The 18,474-nt window shown below is 44.4% G+C and overlaps 1 protein-coding gene across 1 annotated transcript in view; it reads right to left on the bottom strand.

Moving 5' to 3' along the window:
• The window catches only part of LOC141247385 (protein spinster homolog 1-like), a 76,700-nt gene extending 60,051 nt beyond the window's left edge, over positions 1-16,649 (bottom strand). The window contains exons 1-3 of the mRNA XM_073669211.1: positions 16,572-16,649; positions 15,479-15,621; positions 15,273-15,387 (exon numbers count right to left, since the gene is read on the bottom strand). Of these exons, the coding sequence (XP_073525312.1) occupies positions 15,273-15,387; positions 15,479-15,621; positions 16,572-16,649 (336 nt within the window). The remainder of the gene's footprint in view (positions 1-15,272; positions 15,388-15,478; positions 15,622-16,571) is intronic.
• Between the last annotated feature and the right edge of the window lie 1,825 nt (positions 16,650-18,474).

Genomic DNA, 18,474 nt, shown 5'->3' with positions numbered 1-18,474 from the left:
CTTTACTTGCTCAGGGCTCTGTGCCCTATTTCTTCCACTACTGGCGCCCAAGTCCTATTTCTTCCACTACTACGGTCAGACGTTTGACCTGCCGATCCATTTTAAAATGTGGATAAAAGTGTCCTGTCGGGGATAAAAGTTCCCCATTCTTCCGATCGGTGCGGTTTTCCAATGGTCGGAGTCTACCAATCAATAAGTTATCACCTACCTAACCTGTGGATCGGTGATAACTTGTTTTAATCAAAGAACTCTTTTAATGAAAACTACCATAATTGTACATCCCAGTTATGGTATTCGCACAGTAGATGTGGAGGAGCCGCCTGTGTTGTACAGATGACGCTCCACTATAACAGGGATAACTGCTTACAGGTATTTGCATATAGCTGTAGGGTGGGCCCCTAGGGTCAATTCCCCTGTGGGCCCCAGACACCCCAGTCTGACCCTGCATACATTTACATCAATTATCAGGAAGGGCCTAAAGATGGGACATATTTATCAACTTCTCTGCCAGATTTATATAAATATGTCGTAAATAACAGCAAAGTTGCCTCCAGCAAAACAGAACTGAGAAATACTGCACATGATGAATTTCTTTCTTTCTGTGAAATATATGGGTTATGAATGCAAAGAAAACAAAAAATAAATGTGCAGTTATCACACTGTCATCATATCACTGCATTTGCTTTCTGTATGTATATAACTATTTTTTACATGTTTTTATATTTGTCACAGTCAAATAAAATCTACTGCCCTCCATTGGCCGAAATGTACAATATACAAACACTTGTGAGGTTTTTTTTCTTAATCAGATATTTTTTTATTAAAATACAATAAATGTACATCTATACAATAGTTAAGTATTCAATTTTGTAATACGTGGCAAAAACCCACTCACGTCTACCCCTATACCCACCCGCCAATCACAACTACCCTAAAACGGCTCCTTCTTCATATCCACCCATTTTCTTGAGTCATTTTCTTTAGACCTGCAGAACATTTTACCCTTGTACTATTTATGGAGAACATTCAGTTCTTGCTTCCAACACCACCTATAGAACCTCACCCGATTATTCTGTCCTTTGTGTCATCCATATCGTAATTGCTGATTCCAATATGTGATGTTTTCCTTTCTTGCTGTGTAGTCACTTTCAGTGTAATAATTTCCAATAATCTAGGTGATTCTTCCTGTAACCAATGCTCTTCAATCATTTTCGTGGTATGATAAAGTATTTTCGCATAGCAGTTGTTCTGCAGCTGGACTTGTTAGTTCCCCAACATATCCCAACAACCCCACTTTAAGATTTCTTGGCTCTCTTACACCATATATTCTATCAATCAATTCTATTATCCCCCCCCACAAGTCCTGCAATGTCTCTACATGAGGCTCCATTATGTTTCCAATTTGCATAGACAGCAGTTTTTTATGTGCTATTGACATTATTCCTTTTGTGGCTTTATATTAAATGTTAAGCTCTAGAACTGCTGAGAATCTTATATCTAAATTCATTGTTCCAGCTTGAGTATGTAAAACAGCTAGAGCTGAATAAACTGATAGAAAAGGCTATTATACAACATAAACTCCTTTTTGAGCTGTTTTCAACTTTTCAAAACTCCTCCGGTGAATACCTGACATAATTATTTAACAATCTTTAGTTTCCACTCTTGAAATCATTCTAGCTTATTTCCCAGAAATACGTTTTTTTGCCATAGTGGCACAGTGTGCATCCATGTAGACCAGGGGTCTCAAACTCGGCTAAGTATATGGGCCGCACATAGAAAAAATGTGAATTTGAAGGGCTGCATTCTTTTGCAGAATGATATGAAGTTTTTAATGATACCATATTGTTTTTTCTATACACCTTGTGGATCATTTTTGAACATTTTTGGCTTTTTTATTTTATTCTTTTAAATGGCATTCATTTTATGGGCTATGGTACAGTTTTATAGTTTTTACAATTTTACAGTTTGTACAATTTTTATTTCCTTTTTATGTCCCCTAATTGGCCACATAGTGATTTTTTTCTTACAATTAGCACCATATAGTAATTCTGACCAACTTCTTATAGTAATGTGCCCATCTTGTAGTAGTTTCCCCATCTTGTAGTAATGTCCCCATCCTTGTCTGCATCTTGTAGTAATGTCCCCCATCTTGGTCTTCATCTTGTAGTAATGTGCCCATCCTGGTCTCCATCTTGTAGTAATGTGCCCATCCTGGTCCCCATCTTATAGTAATGTGCCCCTGCTGGTCTCAATCTTGTAGTAATGGCCCATCCTGGTCCCCGTCTTGTAGTAATGCCTCATCCTGGTCCTCGTCTTGTAGTAAGGTGCCCAACCTGGTCCCCATCTTGTAGTAATGTGCCCATTCTGGTCCCCATCTTGTAGTAATGTGCCCATCCTGGTCCCCATCTTGTAGTAATGTGCCCATCTTGGTCCCCATCTTTTAGTAATGTGCCCATCCTGGTCCCCATCTTGTAGTAATGTGCCCATCCTGGTCCCCATCTTGTAGTAATGTGCCCATCTTCGTCCCCATCTTATAGTAATGTGCCCATCTTGGTCTCCATCTTGTAGTAATGTGCTCACCCTGGTCCCCATCTTGTAGTAATATGCCGACTCTGGTCCCCATCTTGTAGTAATGGGCCCATCCTGGTCCACATCTTGTAGTAATGTGCCAATCCTGGTCCCCATGTTGTAGTAATGTGCCCATCCTGGTCCCCATCTTGTAGTAATGTGCCCATCCTGGTCCCCATCTTGTAGTAATGTGCCCATCCTGGTCCCCATCTTGTAGTAATGTGCCCATCCTGGTCCCCATCTTGTAGTAATGTGCCCATCCTGGTTCCCATCTTGTAGTAATGTGCCCAACCTGGTCCCCATCTTGTAGTAATGTGCCCATCCTGGTCCCCACCTTATAGTAATGTGACCAACCTGGTCCCCATCTTGTATTAATGTGCCCAACCTGGTCCCCATCTTGTAGTAATGTGCCCATTCTCGTCCCTAACTTGTAGTGATTGCCCATCCTGGTCCCCATCTTGTAGTAATGTGCCCATCCTGGTCCCCATCTTATAGCAATGTGCCCATCCTATAGCAATGTGCCCATCCTGGTCCCCATCTTATATTAATGTGCCCAACCTGGTCCCCATATTGTAGTAATGTGCCCATTCTCGTCCCTATCTTGTAGTAATGGCCCATCCTGTTCCCTGTCTTGTAGTAATACCTCATCCTGGTCCCCATCTTGCAGAAATGGCCTATGCTAATCTCTAACTTGTAGAACATTCAACTGAAAAGAATCACTGACTTTGGCCGCCCTCAGGACTAGGCCGGAACAATTATGGGGGCTCTGGTGCCTGCGGGCCGCATTAAGCAGCCTCAGGGGCTGCATGCGGCCCTCGGGCCACATGTTTGAGACCCCTGATCTAGACCTAACAGTTTCTTGCCAGCCTACAACACTTTAAGCATTAAAAGTAAAGTTGGCTACCTCCTGCCACACTTTTAAGCTTATGACTTCCAAAGCTTCTAATGGTAAAATACCGACTCCTAAATGTCTCATTAGAGTTTCTTTTGACCCCTATCTTGTAACTACCAACCTCATATGTGCTGCTAAGAAATACATGCCTCAGGTAACGCCAATCCTCTTTTTTCTTTGGTAGCTGCTGTTTTTCCAATTTGTTTATTGGAATTCTACTCTTCCATATTAAATCTCTAAAAATATAATAGATTATCTTGAATCAATATTTCAGAACCCAAATTGGTGCTTTATGAATCATATCACTGATGGACACAGACAGAAGAGGCCCCCTGTGAAAGAACATTATTTGGGCCCTTTGCTGTCCAATAGCTCATCATAATGCAAAATTCCACCTACTTTGAAGGCAGAAATGGACCCTCTTATCTCTTGGGCCCTTGTGCGGCTGCTCAAGTTGCCTCAATGATATGTCCACACCTGGGTCATATATATTTGTTGCATCAACATCATTTTGATCAAATTAGTTCTTCCTAGTGCCGGTAATGGCAATTTAGACCATATCCATCTTATCCTTGTTTGCATACATCTTAGCACTTACAGAGTTTTGCTGTATTCTTTAGTTTATATATTATGCAGTCAAATCAGCTTGCACCTGTTCACAGTCGCTTTATTCTTTTCGGAGGTGCTGGTCAGTTTTCTGGGTTTTTTTTTAGCAATTTTTCATACAACAGATCCAACACAGTGATGTGTGTTCAGTTATGAATGGAGAAGGGGAAAATATCGACAACCAATGGCCCCTTTACGTGACGTTGGTATCGTCAATTCAAGGTGGGTTGGCCTCCCGCCCCCCCTCTTAACTCTAACCCCAAAAACGACAGACATCATGGCTTGGATGCAATTGGCCACAGTGGCCTTTTATTATAACCGAAACAATAAAAACCGTGTTATATATGTACTGTATATAGATGCGTTAAGGTCCTTGAAGCTAAGAAGAGTCTGGTGATCCCAATGACACAACTCCACTTACTCCCAGTCGTAAACCTCAAGCTCTGGAGTACCAATAACCCCTAGAAATGGGGGTTCAGAAACAGTTTAAAACCGCCACACCTGGGACTCGACTTTTTGCCGTGAGTCCCACAAATCGCCAGACCCAAATACCACCATACCAATTTATAACCAACTTCAAGGACCCTAAGCATGCATGCTCTTGTAAGAGGGCCGCCTCAACAAAACAGCTAACTCACTAGGAGTCCTCCTATAGCGCTCAGGAGAGGAAAAAACCCCTGTGGAGGAAACCTCTAGGGAACCATGGCTGACAGACTGCCCTTCCCTTGGCCTTAGAAGGATGCTGATCTTAAAGCTTTCAGGCATGTCACAGTTGAACATGTCACAAGATATACAATGATTAATTAGCAAATAAAGTAAAGCATCCCTCCCACTCAGGTTATGGTTGCCTACCGTATGCGAAATTGGCACTATGACCAGTGAATTTTACCAACACAGGGAGGTCGGGTGGGAACTTGCGTTCCCTGGAAGTGGTGAAAAGGGACCAGACCACTCCCACGGTGGCCTTATAAGCAGCCCCCACCCTCCCTATACCTGTCCCCACGTATGCCGCACCCCCGTCATGCCGACTTCCTTCCCAATGTCTTAGGCCAGTGCTCCAGCCTTTTCTTGACATTGGTATCGTCAATTCAAGGTGGGTTGGCCCATCGCCCCCCTCTTAACTCCAACCCCAAAAACGACAGACATCATGGCTTGGATGTAATTGGCCACAGTGGCCTTTTATTACAACCACAATAATAAAAACCGTGTTATATATACAGTACAGACTAAAAGTTTGGACACACCTTCTCATGTAAAGATTTTTCTGTATTTTCATGACTATGAAAATTGTACATTCACACTGAAGGCATCAAAACTATGAATTAACACATGTGGAATTATATACTTAACAAAAAAGTGTGAAACAACTGAAAATATGTCTTATATTCTAGGTTCTTCAAAGTAGCCACCTTTTGCTTTGATGACTGCTTTGCACACTCTTGGCATTCTCTTGATGAGCTTCAAGAGGTAGTAACTGGAAATGGTCTTCCAACAATCTTGAAGGAGTTCCCAGAGATGCTTAACACTTGTTGGCCCTTTTGCCTTCACTCTGCAGTCCAGCTCACCCCAAACCATCTCGATTGGGTTCAGTTCTGGTGACTGTGGAGGCCAGGTCATCTGGCGTAGCACCCCATCACTCTCCTTCTTGGTCAAATAGCCATTACACAGCCTGGAGGTGTGTTTGGGGTCATTGTCCTGTTGAAAAATAAATGATGGTCCAACTAAGCGCAAACTGGATGGAATAGCATGCCACTGCAAGATGCTGTGGTAGCCATGCTGGTTCAGTATGCCATCAATTTTGAATAAATCCCCAACAGTGTCACCAGCAAAGCACCCCCACACCATCACACCTCCTCCTCCATGCTTCACGGTGGGAACCAGGCATGTAGAGTCCATCCGTTCACCTTTTCTGTGTCGCACAAAGACACGGTGGTTGGAACCAAAGATCTCAAATTTGGACTCATCAGACCAAAGCACAGATTTCCACTGGTCTAATGTCCATTCCTTGTGTTCTTTAGCCCAAACAAGTCTCTTCTGCTTGTTGCCTGTCCTTAGCAGTGGTTTCCTATCAGCTATTTTACCATGAAGGCCTGCTGCACAAAGTCTCCTCTTAACAGTTGTTGTAGAGATGTGTCTGCTGCTAGAACTCTGTGTGGCATTGACCTGGTCTCTAATCTGAGCAGCTGTTAACCTGCGATTTCTGAGGCTGGTGACTCGGATAAACTTATCCTCAGAAGCAGAGGTGACTCTTGGTCTTCCTTTCCTGGGGTGGTCCTCATGTGAGCCAGTTTCTTTGTAGCGCTTGATGGTTTTTGCAACTGCACTTGGGGACACATTCAAAGTTTGCCCATTTTTCAGACTGACTGACCTTCATTTCTTAAAGTAATGATGGCCACTCGTTTTTCTTTACTTAGCAGCTTTTTTCTTGCCATAATACAAATTCTAACAGTCTAGTCAGTAGGACTATCAGCTGTGTATCCACATGACTTCTGCACAGCACAACTGATGATCCCAACCCCATTTTTAAGGCAAGGAATCCCACTTATTAAACCTGACAGGGCACACCTTTGAAGTGAAAACCATCTCCAGTGACTACCTCTTGAAGCTCATCAAGAGAATGCCAATAGTGTGCAAAGCAGTCATCAAAGCAAAAGGTGGCTACTTTGAAGAACCTAGAATATAAGACATTTTTTCAGTTGTTTCACACTTTTTTGTTAAGTATATAATTCCACATGTGTTAATTCATAGTTTTGATGCCTTCAGTGTGAGTGTACAATTTTCAAAGTCATGAAAATACAGAAAAATCTTTAAATGAGAAGGTGTGTCCAAACTTTTGGTCTGTACTGTATATATAGACTTGCTAAGGTCCTTGAATCTAAAATGAGTCTGGTGATCCCAATGACACAACTCCACTTACTCCCAGGCGCGAACCTCAAGTTCGGGAGCACCAAGAACCCCTTGAAACAGGGGTTCAGAAAAGGTTTGAAACCGCCACACCCGTGACTCGACATTCCTTTTTGCCTTGAGTGCCACAAATCACCAGACCCAAATACCACTTATAACCGAGGGATCCATGTCCTGTGGGCACTCCCATACCAATTTATGACCAACTTTAACCCCTTAAGCCCCGGAGCATTTTCCGTTTTTGCATTTTCGTTTTTTGCTCCCCTTGTTCCCAGAGCCATAGCGTTTTTATTTTTTGGTCAATATGGCCATATGAGGGCTTATTTTTTGCGGGACGAGTTGTACTTTTCAACGCCATTACTAGTTTTACCATATCCTGTACGAGAAAACGGGAAAAAAATTCCAAGTGCGGTAAAATTGCTAAAAAAGTGCAATACCACAGTGGTTTTTTATTTTTATTTTTTACCACGTTCACTGAATGCTATAACTGACCTGCCATTCTTATTCTATAGGACATTACGAGTTCATAGACACCAAACATGTATAGGTTCTTTTATATTTAAGTGGTGAAAAAAAATTCCAAAATTTGGTAAAAAAAAAAAAAAAAAAATAGTGCCATTTTCCGAGACCTATAGCGTCTCCATTTTTCGTGATCTGGGGCTGGGTGAGGGCTTATTTTTTGCGCGCCGGGCTGTCGTTGTTATTGATAACATGTTGGGGTAGATCCGATGTTTTGATCGCCCCCATTATTGCATTTTATTGCAATTTTGCGGCGACCAAAAAACGTAATTCTGGCGTTTAGAATTTTTTTCTCGTTACGCCGTTTACCGATCGGATTAATTCTTTTTTTATATTGATAGATCGGGCGATTCTGAATGCGGCAATCCCAAATATGTGTATGTAGGTTTTTTTTTATATATATATTTTATTTTGAATGGGGCGAAAGGGGGGTGATTTAAACTTTTACATTTTTTTATTTTTTTTTATATTTTTAAAAACTTTTTTTTTAAACTTTTTTCATGCTTCAATAGTCTCCATAGGAGACTAGAAGCAGCAACTGTCCGATCGCCTCTGCTACATACAGGGGACGAGCAGGTCCCCTGCATGCAGCAGAAATGGTCCTGTGCTATGAGCGCCGACCACTAGGTGGCGCTCATAGCGACAAGATCATGACAACCATAGGCGTCTGCTTTAGACCCTGGGTTGTCATGCCCACCCATCGGTGACCCGCGATCACGTGACGGGGTCGCCGGTGGGCGGGGCTTAGGACGCGCTTCCAGGAAGCGCGCGCTAAATGCCGCTGTCGGAGATTGACAGCGGCATTTAACATGTTAACAGCCGCGGGTGGATCGCGATTCCACCTGGGGCTGTTGCGGGCACATGTCAGCTATAAGAATCAGCTGACATGTGTTCCGTTCAGTGAGGGCTCAGTGCAGCAGCCCTCACTGAACGGGCAGTACGCAAAAGTGCGTACTAATACGGCACCGGTAGTTAAGGGGTTAAGGACCTTAAGCACTCAAGACCCCCCTTCCTCTCATAAACATCGCCTGCTCGATGCCCCCCGCAAGGTTTATGACCGTACATCAATTCCGACATCGTGCAAATGAACTCTGTCTCTCAACCAAAAATCCTCCAAGCCATTCTCCAAGTCAAAATGCCGACTTGACACCCCATTGTTTTCGGAACCAACCTTGAAACCACCCTGTTCACCTTCCTCTGTGCCCTATTCAGACTCTTTATAGACCTGACGTTTCGCCAATTCTTGCGGGGAACAATCTCTGAGCAGACTGTTGTCATCCCCGGAAAAGATGCCCAAAGCCATGAAAAATTGTGTTTAACGTCTCTAATTAGTTCCCTCCACGACCGAACCCCTGAGTCATTACCCCCAACGTGTAATAGCAGTATGTCTGGGGTGCGATCCATACGAACGAACTTAGTCACTTCCTGCAATACTTGCTCCAACCCATCCCCCTAAACCCCAGCCAGCATATAACGGCTTTGTTCCTTGAGACGCCGAGTTGCCTTCCATCTCATCGCACGTCTCCCCGCACGGCGCCCCAATGGACATAGGAGTGGCCGATTATCCAAACCAGTAGAGAGGGACCTAAGCAGAAGACAATATATAATTAAAAACACTAATACACATTTATCACCAGTTAACTATCGCCTCCCGTCTTGATTCCCACCTCCCTATGCGTTTTATGGTTTCTGCGTTCAAGCTGCAGGCCATAGCTTCTGTAGCAGCCCCTATCCAAAAGGAGTGAGAGGCAAAATTGCATGGATTCAATCCCAACTTACTCAGACACCTCCTAAAAATGCTAGTGAATTGGTACTGTGATAAAAATGTTCCATCTTCGTGACACAACAGTGGCCCGACCGAATTCCGCCCCAGCCCCCTGAAACGCTGGAAGGTTTCTTAAGGGCACATCCCTCACCCTCCCACCGCTCCCAACCATACCTTCTTCCCTCTCCCCAGCTGGTCTGTTTTTGAATGTCTCAACCCAAATTCAACCCCTTCTTTTTTGCAAACACATCCCCTGTTAGAACCCCCCACCTTTTTTCTTATATGGAGCTACCAGCTCGCTAACCAGAAGAGCCTTATCCCATGCTCAGAGCTGCAGACACCTTGCAGTTCTTTTCTCAAACATTCCAGGAGCTTAAACGACACCGGACGTTGACCATCCCTCTGTGCCTACCCCTGATGAAAATCCTTAACTGCCTGCTTTACTAGGGGATTCTTCGTCTGATCCCTAACACCCCTGGTCCTAAAGCTGAATCCCAGGCCAGCGATCAACTGATTTACCTTGGATACTGACCAATCCTCCCGAGCCCCTTCACCTAACCATAGGAGCAGCAAGCCTACCTGGTCTTCTTCGAACAAGCCGTTACCTATACCCCTTCCCCAACCCTCCCACAGCCCCCAAGCTGCTTGATAGGCCTTCCATGTGCTAAGGGATAGGGATGAATTAACTAATGGTTGGGCTGCACAAATACCAAGTTCCATAAGTGTTGCGGTCACTCAAGCCCCCTCTCCTCTGCCTCCGGGGCCAGCGACCGAAAGCGATCCCACTGGAAGCGAGAAAGGGCGTCAGCAATTGAATTCCTTTCACCTGGTATGTGTGAAGCTGTTATGCAGGCGTTTATTACTAAACAATCCAATACCAGTTGCCTTAACACCCTGATTACTGGTGGAGAAGATGCCATCATATTGTTAACCACCAACACTACCCCCATGATGTAACAGCGGAAACGAATCCATTTGTTGCGAAATTGCTGACCCTACAGTGTCACTGCCACCATTATCGGAAAAATTTCCAGCAATGCTATGTTTTTTACCAGCCCTGCCCCCCTACAACACTTGAGCCATTCCTCCGCACACCACTGGCCCCTGAAATAAGCACCAAAACCTATGCTACCTGCTGCATCCGTAAACAGCTCTAAGTCAACATTGTCCATCACCTGCTCCATTATCAAAGAACGCCCATTATACCCTTCAAGGAAGGTGGCCCACACTGACAAATCCTCCTTATGCTCTTTTGACAAGCTAATGTAATGGTGAGGGGCCTTTACGCCCGCCGTCACCCCCGCCAACCTTCTGGAGAAGACACGCCCCATTGGCATTACCTTACATGCAAAATTCAACTTGCCTAACAGTGATTGTGTCTCCCTCAACGTCATCTTTTTTAGCCACCTAGCCCTTGCAACTTCGGCCCTTAATGCCACCACTTTCTCCTCTGGTAACCTGAGTTCCCACTTCTCTGAATCAATAACGATCCCCAGAAAACAAATACGCGAGGACGGGCCCTCGGCTTTCCCGGGTGCCAGGGGGACACCAAATAGCTCCGCCATCCATTCCATGGCGTGCAATGTGGATTCACACCACGGTGACTCTTTTGGGCCGAAGCACAAAAAATCGTCCGGATAATGAATGATCGGTTACCCGACCAGACAAGTCCCCAACGACCCATTCAAGGAAGCAACTGAACAGAGAGCAAGGAATGGAACAGCCCATTGGCAGGCAGCGATCTATGAAATATGCTCTGTCCCAGAAACAACCCAGCAGTCGGACACTATCAGGGTGCACTGGCAGTAACCTGAACGCCCCCTCATTGGCCATAAGCTTCCCATCACATTTCCCTAATTTCCTTACCCACGCAACCACTTCATCAAGAGGTATAAACTATGAAAATTAATTCCGCCGCAATGCTGTCGTTCACCGAACTACCCCTCGGATACAAGAGATGGTGGATTAACCTAAATTTATTGGGTTTCTTTTTGGAACCACTACCATTTTCCAACGGTAAATCCTTGAATGGCCCTGCCATTCTGCCTAATGCCACTTCCTTTTTTAATTTATCTATGACGACTGATGGATACTGGTAGGCTGATTTCAAGTTTCTATTGGTAAAGGGAACCTCAACCGAGATGGAAGGGATCCTAAAACCCACCTCGAAGCCCGCCGCCAGCAGCTCCGCTGTTGCCCTATCCGGGAATCTATTTAGAAAGGGAAGCATTTCTAAATAGTCAGTTCTTTGGGAAATGCTGGGAGTGTCCCCCCATCCTTTCTTGAAACATCTATCTGCTCCGTGTGAGGAACCATTACAGAATGAGCAGACGTGCTTGTATCTACACCCGGTACCGAACTTACACTGGCTCTCATTAAATTACCAGCATAATCCTGACCTCTGCCCATCTGCTTATCCCGACTGTCCATTATCTTTTCCCCTACTTCCGTGGCCGGGTAACCCGGCCCCGCCTGGTAAACACTGCCCGAACCTAGCCAGGGCCATTACCCTCAACCACAGCCGTATATCCTTCTGGTCCCATCTGTTCGATGGTCTGACTGCCTTTCTTTGCCAAAATTGTTCGTCGTACCTAAGCCAGGTTTGCCCCCCGTATACTCTATATGCCTCCCCTATAGCATCTAGATAGCAAAACATGGCCTAACAGTTCTCCGGTGCCTCTTCCCCTATGACACTTGCTAGGATATTGAAAGCCTGCTACCAATTGGAGAAAGTTTGTGGGATTAACCGCCAACTCCGTTTTTTCTCGTCCTCCTTATTATTATCATCACTCTTATTCTTGTCTAAGTTAAACGGCAGGAGGGAAAATATTTTGACGTACTCATCCCTCCAAATCTGCTCTTTCACCTCTTTCTTTAAGTGGGCACCCAGGATGCACTCGTAGCAGACGTATACCTCGCCCCGTGCCCTATAGTCCAGATTACCCTTATCCTCTTTTTCTTTCATGGTCTGATCTGACATGGGCGCAGTACCTGCTGCTGGTGCCTGAGAAACTCCTTCCCCCTGCCTTACCCCCTCACTCCTCCCGACCCCAGCTCCCAATGGGACCCAGGCTGACACTGGAGCCGGTGTTAGACTGTGAGCCTCCAGTGTGGCCGCGCAATTTTTCAAAACTGTGAGCATATTCTGGATACTCACCCCTTCTTGCGAGGATACAACTTCTGAGGTGGGTCCCACTGTATTCCCTCCTCCTGCACATCCCTCTAAATCGCCCGCAATCTGACTGCACTACACTCTGTGACATTAATATGGGGGGAAACAGACATGACATAGGGTAATACTCACCGGGCGTGGGTGCCGCCACACCGGCCGGAAATCCAGCATCCAGTCGACCGTCCTGGTCACCAGCTGTTGCCCGTCCTGGTGCTGCTGCTCCCGCTATGATGAAGGCATCCCCTGCTGCCGCTGAAGGGGGGAAGAAGGGAGGAATCTCCCCGGGGGCCAAGGTGCTGGGCTGGCCTTGAGTACCAGGCACGTAGGGCTGTGCGAGACTAGCGGGCAGGGCGGACGAAAATGGGACTACAAAAACCTCCCTGCTACACGACCGCAGGTCCTCCTGGTCACATGACCGCATGTCCTGCAGTTCGCGCCGCCGCTGCCTCTCCTGCACTAATGCCGCCCGCGGCCGCAATGCCTCCTCCAAGGCCAATCCAGGATGTTTCCTTTCATAGTGGCCGGGTGTGCAAGGCTGTCCGGCCAGCACCTCACCGCCGTGGCCCGCCGGAGCACTTCCTGCTCCATCAGCGCACGCAGGCCCCGTCCACCTCATGGGCAGAGGCCCGCTCACCGTTGCAGACACCGGCCACGACGGCAAATTCCTCCCGTCTGGCAGGAGGGGAGGGCACCGGAGGGTCTATGGAGGGGCTCTTCTGCCGGCGCCTGGGTCTTGGGGCTCAGTCAGGGGACAGCCTTACCGGCGACCTAGTGTGACGAGGGCGCCGCACTTGCAGGGACGATGATCCTGGTCCGCAGCCGGTGATCCGGGCCACTTGTTCCTCCAGCCAGCCAGGGAGGTGCTCCATGGCCACCATCATTAGGGCCTCTAGCAGCTGTTCCACCGACATTATCCAGGTGAGAGAACTTGCATTGTGCCCTGGAAGTGGGGAAAGAGACCAGACCACTCCCATCATGGCCTTATAAGCGGCCCCCACCTGTCCCCATCCTCCCTATACCTGTCCCCACCTATGCCGCACCACCGTCATGCCGGCTTCCGCCCCACAGTATTAGGCCAGTGCTCTATCCTTTTCTAGACCTGTGTTTGGGCTCCACTTTGTCATGATCCAGAGATGTATACGCACACAGATATTCATACATTCACTGTGTAGATACACAAGTATAATCACAGATAAGTAATCAATAATAGATCAGTCATGCTCCGTGTATTGGCACTCCTTCTAATCACCTGTTCGAGGAGATTTATACTGCTGCATTGTTCACTTCAATGGTACAACTTTGCAATATCTTGAAAAGCCGCTAAAAGAAAATATGATGCAGGCGAGTACGAACCCACCTGCAAGCTGACGTAAACACGAAAGACTCCGCTCTTTGGGTTTGTCTGGTCTACCTCTTTGTGCCTGTGCTGTTGTTACTCCTAGATGCTTCCACTTCACAATGACAGCACTTACACTTCTCCAATGCAGATCCAGCAGATAATACATTTCACAATGTAAATGCAGTATGCTTATCGAGACCCACTGAGCTATTTAGTTTGAGCCATACTATTACCAATGTATATCGATAAAGTTTGCATGGTTGTATTCTTGATTGTATGATCCTAAAAAGCATATTGCAAGCTATTGTTCCCATCTGTAAGCCAGGATGTACTTATCCTGTCAAGTACCATTAATAAAATGTATGTCGGACCACTGGGAATTCTCACTCAGATTTATGATTGATTACTTCTATAATTCCTATAATAGAGGCTGCCCATATATGAGGGCACAGGACATTGAATGTAATGTGTGGATCTGTTAGAATCAAGGCCCAATCTGAGGCTTCTATGTGTTGGGGGAACCATATTTGCTCTATAAAGCCCTGTGAAGATATGTACAGAAGCTCATGTATACTGCTATTTCAGTATATACTGAATACTAACTTCATTCAAGGTGTCAAATATTCAATTTTTATTAATTCATTCCCTATCAGTATGTCTTTGGAGTGTGGGAGGAAACCGGAGTACCCGGAGGAAACCCACGCAAACACGGGGAGAACATACAAACTCCATGCAGATGTTGTTATTGGTTATTTGGTTATTTGAACCTCAGCACTGCAACATAACAGTGCTAACAACTGTGCTACCGTGCTGCCCAAAAGTCTTCAGTGTGGCCCCAATAATGATAGGCCATGTGACGTAGACATAGGTTGATCCTTGAATGCGTCTAACTGCATAAAGTCTTTAAATGTCATGTCTAGTAGCGAGAACAGAAACCGAGCCCGGAATCTGTCTCTTGATGCAGTAGGAAACTCACTCTTTGAGTGGGTACATCTGACTGCGGAAAGTTCAGTATATGTCATATCCAGTAGTGAGAACAGAAACCGAGCCCGGAATCTGTCTCTTTTTTTCCTGAAGCACAGGTCATGTGATCATAACATGGAGGCCATTTCATGTCTCAAATGCAAATCTCTGCAGGAAGCAGCTGCAATGGTGGAACTAGTCTGGGGTAATGAGAAAGAAAAGTAAAAGGAGGTAGAGTGTTATTTACAGCAGGAGTGAGAGGTGCAAAGCATGCAACATATTTACTTATCTTCACAACTCAATCATATGGCTACAAGAAGATTCCACCAAAAATTATGCTCTTGGCAGAGAAAGAGAAAAAGTTGACAATTATTGAGCAAATATGACATCCACCATAATATGTGACTTTTTGTTAACACCAGGAAACTGGTCTGGCATAGAGAAAATATTATATCACCAACACCCCTCTCCAGTGAAAGTAAAATTAAGGTTTGATAAACTTGTACCTGTCATGATAGTTGCACACTTCAGTCTGACATGGCACCTTTTGTTGGATGACAATCCGTGTTTGTATCAAGAAAGAAGGAGCCCAGAACTCAATGGCACTAGCTACAAATTTTACACTCATAGTCCCAAGAGTAGAAAGTATAAAACTTTTGCTGCAGAGAATGAAAAAGGAAGAAACATGTCAATAACACAGAAGTCTGATGGTAAATCAGCAAAAACAGTCACTACACAGAAAACACTCACTTATTTAACAGTTCTTTCAAATCCATCATCCAACTATTACAGTTTGGTAATTCACTATTGTTCCAGTCAAAAGCTTCTCTGGGAGGTTCCTTGACAAAGCTGATAGTTAGCAGGACTGCTATAAGGCCCAGACCAGGGGTAACCTGTGTCACAGAAGAGAGACATAAGAGGCATTATATGTTATATACAGTGGTATCACCACAAAAAGAAAGTGACCACAGTCTAGTTTAAAGGGAACTTGTGTTGAAAATGGTATCTGATCTCCATGCAGGATGTTATAGAGCAGGAGGAGCTGAGCAGATTGATATACATTCTTGTTAAAAAAGTTTCAGTAAAACTCGTATTATATTTATTGAGATCCATATTAGTATGTATATAAGTCCAGTGGGCGGTCCTAATCAGTGATTGATAATCTTGCCCGTATGACTGTGCATGCACAGATAGCTGTCAGTCACGTAGTAGGACCGCCACTGGACTCCTTACATACTACCACCAGGAATTTCAAAGAATAAAATGCAAGTTATACTGAATCTTTCCTAACATACATTTATATCATTCTGCTCAGCTTCTCCGCTATACTGTGCTGTCCGCAGATTAGACTGCATGTACAATGTAAGGTTACCTTTAGTAAACTGTGGATACGGAAGTAGTTCCATTAAGACTGTATAGGGATTATCTTTAAAATTTAGAGATTATCCACAAGAATCCCCCAGGTTTAGTACTTACCCAAAAAGGCCCAGTGCCAGTCACCACCTGCCGCGCTTGTCACTTTAGACCCAATAGTGTATCCAAGGCCACTGTTATACAAACAAGAAACAAATTGGTCATCATTTCAGAACATTATATCTATATAGTACTGTGAAAAAGTCAGGCAGGGTAGTAGAAAAACAGCTGCGAAATAAGAATGCTGTACAAGAAATAGAAGTGTAAACCCACTCTCTTCCAATCTAGGAGATTTCAGGTGAACGTGTTGCGGCATGTGTAGGTTGTTTGTAAAATCCCATCCATATCCATTGTACATTTGCAATTAATTGATGGTGCTGAATCCTTATGGGAAATCCACAGCAAATCAATCCACCATGTCTAAACTTACTGTTAGGGTATGTTCCCACAACGTCTTTGTACCACTGGCAGAGTTACTAGGCGAGGCCACTTCCTGAAGAGGCTTCATTAGTGGTTCTTGCCCTCTTTATTTGTGGTTGCTCTACCACCAGAGTTTTTTCTTTTTATTTTACACTATAGTGGAAAAATCACACAATGACTATGTTACTTCATAGTTTCCAAACCAGAAGTTACAGAACACTGAATATGTGCACAGCAATGTTGTTTTCACATTGCTGTGCACTATCTTCATTTTTAGCAGCGGTTTTGAGAATCTTTTTCATGTGGATTTCAGGAGGAATCTGCCTGATGAAGAAGCCATTAGCACATGTTCAGGTAACACACTTACCAGCCAAGAGGTGCAGTGAAGTAATAGATGGAAAGCATGCGGCTGCGCTGTTCTGCCACAAACAGGTCAGCAATGTTTGAAGGGGCAATTGTGGAAAAGCTTGCCTCCATGGTTCCAGTCAGTCCTTTTATTCCCAGAAAAAGTGGAAAATACTGTGAAAACATAAAAAAATATTCAGTTAATCTTTCAGGAACTTTTCTTAACAACTGCCTACTTGGTTCTGCAGAGGTATGGGAGTAGGTGTTTGAGGAATGTATTGAAAAAAACATTAAATCCACAAGTCATCATTTAAAATCTAACGGTCATTTTAACTTTTGTTTCATAAATTAAAATTATAAGACCAGCTAAATGTGGCCACCAATGGTGACAGTCACAGTTCTCTCTAGTAGAATTAATGTATATAACAAGCAATGAGAGTTCCAATAAAACGTAACCTTTAATTCAAAATGATAAAGAGTCGTGTTAAAGAAGATACATGTATATATAGACAAAAAGGTGTTAAAAGGAATTAATGCTGATGTGCATACATTCTGGACCATACATAACAATAAAGTGCCCACAGCGACAACAGTGCATGTTAAAAAGCCGGAAAGGTCTCACCCATCTCCGCAGTAATATTGATCAAACAAGTGCACTGCCACTACATTTAAGTGTTTGGGAAGCATAGACAAATTCTTGAGATATGAGAACTTGGGACCTCTTTTTTATTGATTGGGTGCAGAGGGGTAACTGTGATGCAAGACCCAAAAATTATGCATTGAATAGCAGATAAATGATTTTTGGAGGGATAACCCCTGTAAGGCCACTTTCACGCATCAGTATTTTGGACAGTAGTTTGCATAAGTACTTGTAAAAAAAAGTCAGGAACAGAACATAAAGTCAGAAAAAGTATAACAGATAGATTTGTAACTTTTTCCCAGTTTGTCCTGCTCCTGGTTTTAGGTTACAAAATACTGATCTGAATACCGACAAGTGAGAGGCCTACAGAAGATTTCCCATTCAATAGTGTGAGGGCGCCATGTGTCCACCCTTACAAGAGCCATAACAGTGGCCATATTAGTTGAACTAAGTTTTCTGAGAAAAACAATAGCAACAAAGGGCAGAGAAATAGCAATATGGCTTTGTTCACATCACTGTCACAGTTTTCATTGTAAACGGAAATCTGTCTCATGATGAACTAGGCGAGGTCTACCACATTACTTATGATATCCAATATTGACTTGGCTGTAAGAAATACTATTTTTCCCTCCAAAAAACCCTGAAACCGGCTCTAAAAGGATGTGACCTCAGCTTTAAAATAATAGATTTACTATGTTAGTGTTGCATCTGGAGAAAAAACATCTACGAAGATTATAAGCTTCTACCGAATCAGCTTATGTTCTACTTACCTCGTTGGGAATGAAGGAAATGCAGAGGTTCACGACTGTCCAGAAGGACATCCCTGCACACATTATGTTCTTCCTGTTACAGCGGTCACCCAGGTATCCAAAGACTTGATGAGCCAGTACATAGCTGACGATGGAAACTGAAGGGGCGAGGGGAAAAA

Source organism: Phyllobates terribilis, unplaced genomic scaffold (genome assembly GCF_046119375.1).
Source record: "Phyllobates terribilis strain yellow unplaced genomic scaffold, ASM4611937v1 Scaffold_2__4_contigs__length_985480577, whole genome shotgun sequence".
In the NCBI taxonomy this organism is placed as follows: Eukaryota; Metazoa; Chordata; class Amphibia; order Anura; family Dendrobatidae; genus Phyllobates; species Phyllobates terribilis.
This window is presented reverse-complemented; position numbering and strand designations above follow the sequence as displayed.